The 9942-nt window shown below is 44.7% G+C and overlaps 1 protein-coding gene across 2 annotated transcripts in view; it reads right to left on the bottom strand.

The window, feature by feature from the left end:
• Positions 1-1543: 1543 nt before the first annotated feature.
• Positions 1544-9942, bottom strand: part of sema3bl (sema domain, immunoglobulin domain (Ig), short basic domain, secreted, (semaphorin) 3bl) — a 188912-nt gene continuing 180513 nt past the window's right edge. The window contains exons 16-17 of one of the 2 annotated variants that reach the window (XM_043707662.1): positions 7841-7977; positions 1544-4389 (exon numbers count right to left, since the gene is read on the bottom strand). In XM_043707662.1, coding sequence (XP_043563597.1) covers positions 3943-4389; positions 7841-7977 — 584 coding nt within the window. In that variant the 3' untranslated portion in view covers positions 1544-3942. Of the gene's footprint in view, positions 4390-7840; positions 7981-9942 lie in introns of both variants that reach the window. The other variant, XM_043707661.1, reaches the window with a different exon arrangement.

Here is a 9942-nt window from a genome sequence, read left to right as displayed (position 1 = left end):
TCCTAATCTCTGATATTTATTCCTAACTGTAACAGTTTCATGTACCTCATGGTAAGACTGTCTGATGCATGAAAACTCACTACAGTACTGAAATACTTCACTATAAGACTCTGATGTATTGTACTGTAAAGCTGAAATACCAACACTCTCTGTTATACCAGACCTGCTGCAATAACTCTCCCCAATAACTGCACCTAGCAGAATTGCAACTTGTTCACTGGGATTGTCCACTGAGACAGATTTTCCAATAGGCACTATTGTTAATGGGACTGATTGTTGGGAAATACAGTTAGATGATTCCTCTCATTATCCAGTGTCACAATACAAAATGGCTAAAACCGCTCTGTTTAATGTAAACAAAAGAGCTTCAACCTCTGAGGTTGATGAGATGTCTGGTGGTGGATGTTACATTGAGTTGAGGATATAATTTAGTTTCATTGTCTTGGTGTTGGTCAAAGTTGTATGTGCTTGCCCATCCCCTAAGGAAGCTAAAAATTATCAAGGATGCTTGTGGGTGGTTGGACCGTGATCAGATTTCTTTGGCTTGAACGTTTTCAAGAGATGTGGGTGATTTTGGCAAGGTTTCCATGCTACCCAGTCCTAGAGTGTTAAGAGGCAGCTACATTTTGGGGCCTGGAATCACATGTGGGCTGTAGATTTACCCCCTTGACAGATGTTCGTCTTTTCTTAATGTGCATTCATAACATCCCTATAGTGTGGGAGCAGGCCATTCAGCCCATCGAATACCACACTGTCCCATCCCCCCAAACAGCATCCCACCCAGACCCACCCCATCATTGCAACCCTGCCTTTCCCATAGCTAATCGACTAGCCTGAAAATCCCTAGACACTATGGGGAAACCCACGCAGCCATGGGGAGAATGTGCAAACTCCACAGAGGCAGTCACCTGAGGGTGGAACTAAACCTGGATCCCAGGAGTTGTGAGGCAGCAATGCTAACCACTGAGCCACTGTCTTTGACAGGACATGGGCAGACTGCCATCCATTACTCAGATCTAATTGTTGTTGGCAGTATCAGAGATTGCATGCTTGATATCTAATGTGTACTATCTTTATTATGTATAGAATTAAAGATTGATACGGTATGAAAGGAACCCATTCACCCCATTGCACCCATGCTGGACATAGCCATTCAATTAGTCCCACAATCCTGCTCTCTCTCCGTCGTCCTATAAGTTATTTTTTTCTACTTCCCTGTTGAGAGTTAGAACAGAGAACATAGAACATAGAACAGTACAGCACAGAACAGGCCCTTCAGCCCACAATGTTGTGCTGACCATTGATCCTCATGTATGCACCCTCAAATTTCTGTGACCATATGCATGTCCAACAGTCTCTTAAATATCCCCAATGACCTTGCTTCCACAACTGCTGCTGGCAACGCATTCCATGCTCTCACAACTCTCTGTGTGAAAGAACCCGCCTCTGACATCCCCTCTATACTTTCCTCCAACCAGCTTAAAACTATGGCCCCTCATGTTAGTCATTTCTGCCCTGGGAAATAGTCTCTGGCTATCGACTCTATCTATGCCTCTCATTATCTTGTATACCTCAATTAGGTCCCCTCTCCTCCTCCTTTTCTCCAATGAAAAAAAGTCCACGTTAGCGTGGAACCAGCTTTTACCACTTGTTCAGGAGCTTTATTCTAGAATATTAAGAACTCCCTGGGCTGATGGGTGTTTCTTCCATTGATTGGAGAGCCAGTGGGGAACCTCATTAGTTGTGTGGGTAGGGTCCAGTGGTATCAAATGTCCTTCAGGCACTGAAATGGTCACCTGCAGGTCTTTTCCACGATGGAGGTCCACAATAATGGAAGACCCAATAGCCAGGAGCTGTCGGTCAATTAGAGGCAGACAGCTACATATTGCTGCTAGTGCCAGTGGAGGGCAACAGTTGCTGGCACCACAAATAGCAGAGACCCAGGAATGGATGTGGGCCTTATGGGTCAAGAGTAGGCTGGGGGAAAGGGTGGGGGGTGATCAGAGGCAAAGGCAGGGGTCTGATTTCCAGCTGCTCTCCCACCACCCTCGCTGATGCTGGGACTGCCGGGAGATTGACTCCATGTGCAACATGTAACCAGGCCTTCAATGAAAGGTTAACAGTAAATTTATCAATTTAATTGTTAATTACCAGGGTGAGAGACTGATACACAATCCAGAGAGAGATTTATTGTGTCCAGAGCAGAATCGCACACTCATTTTTCTTTCCATACCCCTTGAGAAATGTTACTGTTAAATGCTCATGTGCCTACTTACAACATCAATCACAAATGGCTTATTCTTTAAGTCAACAATGAACCAGAACAATTGTAACCAGGATCAGCCATTAGGTAATGTTTGGACAAACCAGGAGTTTCTAAAAATGAAATATCACAACCAGGCATCCATCCGAATACTCTTATCAGAATGCTTCCATTGGAAAAGTTGCATTGAAATATACCCATTGGAGTACACCCATCAGAAAATTCCTATCAGAATACTCCCATTAGAATACCCCAATCAGAATTTTCCCATCCGAATACTCTCATCGGGATACAACCATCAGCATAATCCCATCAGCAGACTTTCATCAGAATACACCCATCAGAAAATTCCCATTGGAATACTCCCACCAGAATACACCAATCAGAATTCTCTCATCAGAATACACCTATTGGATCACACCAATCAGAGTGCACCCATCATAATACACCCATCAGACTACACCAATCAGAATTCTCCCATTGGACTACACACATTGGATTACACACATCAGATTACACCGATCAGATTACACCCATTGGACTACACACATCGGGATACACCCATTAGAACACACCCATCTGAAAACAGCCATCCAATACCCTTCTACGTAATGCATGCAAGAGTTGGTTAGCTCAGTGGGTTGGATAACTGCAATGCAGAGTGATATTAACAGCTTGGGTTCATCGCCAGGGTCACCATGAAGGTTCTGCCTTCACCTGAAAACCTTGCCTGAGGTGTTACATCACCATCAGTCATCCCTCCCAGTCAGAGAGTGGCCCTAGGGTCTGGTAGGCCTATGGCAACTTTACCTCATGGTTCATCCATCAAAAGTCAGAATTCACCAACTAGAAAACCCCCATTCCCTGGAACAGAGCTTCACAAAAACATAATCATGGGCTAAGCCTAGTTCTCAATGCCATTTTCATGAATCAATAAACCTGGTTTGCTCAACTTCCGCTCTAACAAAATCAAAACATTAACTACTAAAGATCTCAAGGGTTGATAGCATCTCTTGGAGTACCCTAGAAACACCACATCCATTGGTCATTAAAACATGTAACAATTATAAAGAATTGTATCTTGCTGTGGTATGGGCTGTCAGGTTTTGCTCAGACACTTTACACACACTGTGATAGATGACTGTAGAACCAACCTCCCTGGGTCAACCACGCAACTCTGACTTAAGATGTCATCTATCTAGCCCTGCTCATGCAAACAATAACATATAGACCAATGGTTCAACAATTTGGGAAACACTCCACTCCAGCCATTCCTTGCTCTATTTGTTTTTATGGCTTCTGTTCAAATATAGCAGGCTCTTTGTCCTCACATTGGTCATTCAGCAATTCCAAGGAGTCATTAAATAACAGTTATAAATATGCAGAGCTTGACATTACAGTACAGTCCTGGTTACTAAATCAACAAGATCAATGCTATGGCGCAATAAACTCAAAAATCACAGGAATATTTGACAAAGTTCTTTGTTAGAAATGGAGATGAAGATTTGGGGAAGTCTTTGGTTTCATTTGTTTGAACTGAGGCTATCCTCTCTCCCGTAATTACCAGCGATGGGGTTCACAGCCTCAATTGAGAAAAGTCTATTTTGAAAAGTTGCTCAGATGCTTTGCCTCTTGGGCTCAGTCCCTTACTAACCATCCAAGCAGAGTTCAAATGGATTTTATGTGTCAGCAGGGATGTGCCTGGGTGTCCTGTTGCGAGGTTTGCTCTTTGCCCGCCGGCCCACTTCCCCCACGTACTTCCACTTGTTCACCATCATCTTGCGCTTCTTGCGCTGTTTCTCGTTGCACCAGACCCGCTCGCAGTACTCCTCCACGCGGTGCAGGTTCGAGTAGCCGATCAGCTGCATGATATCCTTGAACCACGGCTTCTGGCTGTGCAGTCGCCGAGGCTGTGTGACGCATGGGCGGTTGGTGTGCTCCTCGTCGTCACGGCCGAAGATCTCATCCAGCTGCCCGCTCTCAATCACCTCCAGCGAGATCTTGCTCACTGTCTGTGTGAAGCCGTGCTCCATCGTTTTGCAGTAATATGTCCCTTCGTCCATTCGGTAAATCTTTCGGAATAACAGGCCGTGCTCAGTCTTGATGATCCTGTCATCGGTTTTCACCTGTGGGAAGCCAATAATGTGCATTTGTGTACTGCCTTCCAGGTTTAAGAAGAGTCAGAAAGCAGGCACCCTACAGGCTGGTTAGCTTAACATCTGTCATAGGGAAAATGTTTATTAAAAGCTGTACATGCACTGTGCCTTCACCTCCCCAGGTGGCATGATCAAAGATTAGATTAGATTACTTACAGGGTGGAAACAGGCCCTTCGGCCCAACAAGTCCACACCGATCCGCAGAAGCGCAACCCACCCATACCCCTACATTTACCCCTGCCCCTAACACTACAGGCGATCTAGCATGGCCAATTCACCTGACCTGCACATCTTTGGATTGTGGGAGGAAACCGGAGCACCCGGAGGAAACCCACGCAGACACGGGGAGAATGTGCAAACTCCACACAGTCAGTCGCCTGAGGCGGGTATTGAACCCGGGTCTCTGGCGCTGAGGCACCAGTGCTAACCACTGTGCCACCGTGTTAACTGGCTAACAAGACACAGAGAGTAAGCATAAATGGGGCATTTTCTGATTGGCAAGGTGTAACATGTGGTATGCCACAGGGATCGGTGTAGAGGTGTCATCTTTTTACATAACCAGAAGGGATTTGATAAGGTCCCACATTTAATATGTTACAAATCACACAACACCAGGTTATAGGTGAACTGGTTTATTTTGTGAATATTCTTTTATTCTCCACAACCACCTGATGAAGGAGCAGCGCTCCAAAAGCTAGTGCTTCCAAATAAACCTGTTGAACTATAACCTGGTGTTGTGTGATCTTTAACTCTGTCCACCCGAGTCCAACACCGGCTCCTTCGATTCGTGACATTTAAAATGGGTGTCAAAAATTGTACAGGGTTTAGTATGTGGGTTTTTTTCATTGGATGCAGCTATCACTGGCAGGACCATCCCTAATTGCCCAGAGGGCATTATGAGTCAATCACATTGCTATGGGTCTGTGGTCACATTAAAGATGACAGTTTACTTCCTTAAAGGATATTAGTGAACCAGGTGGGTTTTCCCCCTGACAATAGTTTCATGGTCATTGTTAAACTCTTATTTCCAGATAATTATTGAATTCAAGCTCTCGCATCTGCCATGGCAAGATTTGAAACCAGGTCCCTGGAACATTACCAACGTCTCTGGATTGATAGTCAAGTGTGTGGTGCTGGAAAAGCACAGCAGGTCAGGCAGCATCCGAGGAGCAGGAGAATCGACATTTCGGGCAAAAGCTCTGATGAATGGCTTGTGCCTGAAACGTCGATTCTTCTGCTCCTCAGATGATGCCTGACCTGCTGTGCTTTTCCAGCACCACACTCTTGACTCTGATCTCCAGCATCTGCAGTCCTCACTTTCTCTCTAGATTAATGGTCCAGTAACAATACTACTAAGCCATCAACCCCCCTCCCCCATGTTTGAAGATTGACTGGTTAACAAGAAACAGAGAGTTGACATAAATGGGTCATTTTCTGACTGTCAAGGTGTAACATGTGGTATGCCACAGGGATCAGGATAGTTTAGTGTAGATGTAGTTTTTACAGCTTATTCAGGATGAAAGGAGCAAAGGTATGTTTCTAAATCTACTGATGACACGAAAATGCATAGAAAAGTAAGTTGTGAAAAGGAGATCAGAAGGCTACAAAATGATAACAATAGGCTAAGTGAGTAGGCAAACATCTGCCAAATGGAATGTCATATGAAATTGTTCATTTTAGCAGGGAGAATGCAAATGAAGGATATTATCTAAAGACTGAGATAGGGTTGCAAAGCTCTGAGACACTGAGGGATCTAGTGCATGAATTGCAAATGACGGGTGTGCAGCCATAACAGGTAATCAGGAATATTACTAGATTCTTTAAAATTAAATAATATTGTTTATTATGAAGGGAATTGAATTTTAAAAATATCTAGGAATTCTGCTTCAGTTGTATGAGGTACTGATGAGATCTCACCTGGGTGTCTGTGTACAATATTGGTTTCCTTATCTAAAGAAGGATGTTGATAGTCAATTTGCAGTACAGATTACATTGTAGAATATGGCTAAAAGCCCAACATTTATACCGCATGATGGTGATATGTGAATGCAATATTTGTTTTAAAAAACTGGAACGAAACCTAGACTAATAGCAATCATGTTGATTGTTATTAAAAATCCATCATGTTCACTCATGCCCTTTAGGGGAGGAAATCTGCCATCCTTACCCTGGTCAGATGTACAGGTGACTCCAGACCCACAGCAACGTGGGTGACTCTTAACTGCCCTCTGGGCAAGTAGGGTTGGGAAATAAATGCTGACCCAGGCACTTTAAATGTCATAGAGTCAGAGAGCCATACAGCATGGAAACAGACCCTCCAGTCCAACTTGTCCATGCCAACTAGAGGAAATTTAAGGCAAAGCTGCCATCCAGTATTTTTGTTTATTTATTATGAGATATAAAATGCACAGTTAGTTGCAGTGAGGATGATGAAGAGAGGTAAGCAGAACTGCATAAAGGGTGGGAAGATGGAGCAGACATTTGAAAGCATTACATAATACCCTTCCAAATAAAGTTTGTGTTGACACAGAAATTAATGTGATCTTCTGCCTAGATCTGAGATGTGAAATATACAACAGCTAGCCCATGAGATAGAGTCATACAGCATGGAAACAGACCTGTCAGTCCAACTGGCCCATGCCTACCAGATATCCTAAATTAATCCAGTTCCATTTGCCAGCATTTGGCCCATATCCCTCTAAGGAGAAAGTGAGGTCTGCAGATGCTGGAGATCAGAGCTGAAAATGTGTTGCTGGAGAAGCGCAGCAGGTCAGGCAGCATCCAGTGAACAGGAGAATCGACGTTTCGGGCATAAGCCCTTCTTCAGGAATGAGGAAAGTTTGTCCAGCAGGCTAAGATAAAAGGTAGGGAGGAGGGACTTGGGGGAGGGGCGTCGGAAATGTGATAGGTGGAAAGAGGTCAAGGTGAGGGTGATAGGTCAGACGGGAGTGGGGGCGGAAGATTTCCAGCAGGCTAAGATGAAAGGTAGGGAGGAGGGACTTGGGGGGCTAAGATAAAAGGTAGGGAGGAGGGACTTGGGGAGCACTGCACAGCACCGCCTTCCTAACCTGCAATCTTCTTCCTGACCTCTCTGCCCCCACCCCAGTCTGACCTATCACCCTCACCTTGACCTCTTTCCACCTATCACATTTCTGACGCCCCTCCCCCAAGTCCCTCTTCCCTACCTTTTATCTTAGCCTGCTGGACAAACTTTCCTCATTCCTGAAGAAGGGCTTATGCCCGAAACGTCGATTCTCCTGTTCCCTGGATGCTGCCTGACCTGCTGCGCTTCTCCAGCAACACATTTTCAGCCCATATCCCTCTAAACCCTTCCTACCTATATACCCATCCAAATGCCTTTTAAATGTTGGAATTTTATCAACCTCTACCACTTCGTCAATCATTAAATTGTTCCACTCACCTCATCTTTCAGATCGTCCACAGCTCGCTGGATGAACCATTTAACGGTGGCCTGAAGAGACTTTGGGATGCATTCAAGAAAGGTGCTGTTGTGTTCAGTCCCATATACCACTCTCTCCTCCGCACTATCAAACTCTTCTACTGTGAGCGATTAAAAACAATCACAATTTTTTGTTCAGGTTACGCTCAAATCAGTGAGGGTCAAATTTCAAAATGGCCGTTCATTTTGGTCCATGTGTACCCATCAGTGCAGGAGGAGGCCACTCAGCCTCACTGTTGCCAGTGCCCACTCTTTGAAAGAGCTATCCAATTAATCCCACTCCGCGGCACATTCCCTATTATCCAGGCTTTTCTAGTATTTCTCAACTTACCTCTTGAAATTTGCCCACTGCCCCATCGGGTACAGCCTTCCAGATCATAATACCTGGCTGCATCAAAATAATTCTCAAATTCTGCATAGTTCTTCTGTTAATTATGTTCAAGTAGTTTGATTCCTCACCCCTTAGAATGTTTAAGAACCATAAGGAACAGAAGCAGGAATAGGCTGTTCAATCCCTCAGGTCTGCTATGCCATTTGATATGATTGTGGTTGAACACATCTCGGTCTCAACTCCACTTTCCTGCCAGCTCCCACAACCCTTTAACCCAGAGTAGCATGGTGGCTCAATGGTCAGTACTGCTACCTGTCAGTGCAAAAGGCCCAGGTTCAATTCAACCTTCCGATGACTGTGTGGAATTTGCACATTTTCCCCATGTCTGTCCAGGTTTCCTCCCACAGTCCAAAGATGTGCAAGTCAGGGTGGATTGGTCATGGGAAATTGCCCATAGTGTCCAGGGATGTGTAGGCTGGGTGAGTTAGCCATGGGAAATGCAGGGATGGGGTGGATCTGGGTGGGTTGCTCTCTGGAGCGTCAGTGTGGGCTGCCTCCATGCTGTAGGGATTCTATGATTACTAATTGACAATCTGCTTGTCTCCTCCTTAAATTTACTCAGTGTCCCAGTATCCACTGTGGTAGATCACTCCACAGATTTATGACTCTTCAAGAGAAGAATTTGTTGTTGTCTCTGTTTTATATCTGCCAACCCTTTAGCTTAATATTATGACCTCTCATTCTAGAACTCCCCACAGGGAAATATCCTCTCTATGTCTGCGTTGTCAATCTCTTGACATCTCAATTAGATCTTCTTTCATTCTTCTAAACCCTAGAGAGTATGGGGCGGAACTGCTCAATCTCTCATCAATAGACAATCCAGAGAATCGTCTCTGAACGGTCTCCAATACAATTATATCCTTTGCTAGTTGCTCCTATCTTTTGTCAATGTTGACAATTTTCACCAATTACAATCGGTGGTTGGGTTTGTATTCACAGCAACGTCAGTTATTGAAAAGTCGATTATCCAAATTTCAGATTATCTGAACAAGATGTCAAGGTCCCGATGCTTGGTTAAACTGTATTATCCGAACTTTCGATTATCTGAACATTCGGTTATCCAAACAAAATACTCCTCACCCGTGTTGTTCAGATAATCGCGGTTGCTCTGTATAGTTTCTTGACAAACCCTGAACCAAGAAATGGGTTCAAAGAGTGGAGGTCAGCCTAGGTAGGACACAAAATCTGTGCGCTTGGAAAGATGAGGGTAGACCATCGCAGTACACATTGTCCTTTTCCCATGTTCAGCTCCTCCACTAGTCAGGAAAAATCATTTTGGAAGGTGAGACAGGGAGGAACATGCCCGAATCTTTAGCGTCTGTGTGGCAGATTCTTGTGCCTTCTGACATTGTTTCAGAGAGTGAAGTGTCAAGCATTGGGTTGCCATGGATACAGAATTGGCTGGCCAACAGAAGACAGCGAGTGGTAGTAGAAGGAAAATATTCTGCCTGGAAGTCTGTGGTGAGTGGTGTTCCACAGGGCTCTGTCCTTGGGCCTCTACTGTTTGTAATTTTTATTAATGACTTGGATGAGGGGATTGAAGGATGGGTCAGCAAGTTTGCAGATGACACAAAGGTTGGAGGTGTCATTGACCGTATAGAGAGCTGTTGTAGGCTGCAGCGGGACATTGACAGGATGCAGAGATGGACTGAGAGGTGGCAGATGGAGTTCA

Source organism: Chiloscyllium plagiosum, chromosome 18 (assembly GCF_004010195.1).
Source record: "Chiloscyllium plagiosum isolate BGI_BamShark_2017 chromosome 18, ASM401019v2, whole genome shotgun sequence".
Lineage (NCBI taxonomy): Eukaryota > Metazoa > Chordata > Chondrichthyes > Orectolobiformes > Hemiscylliidae > Chiloscyllium > Chiloscyllium plagiosum.
Note: the sequence above shows the minus strand (reverse complement) of the source record. Positions and strands in the feature narration are given on the sequence as shown.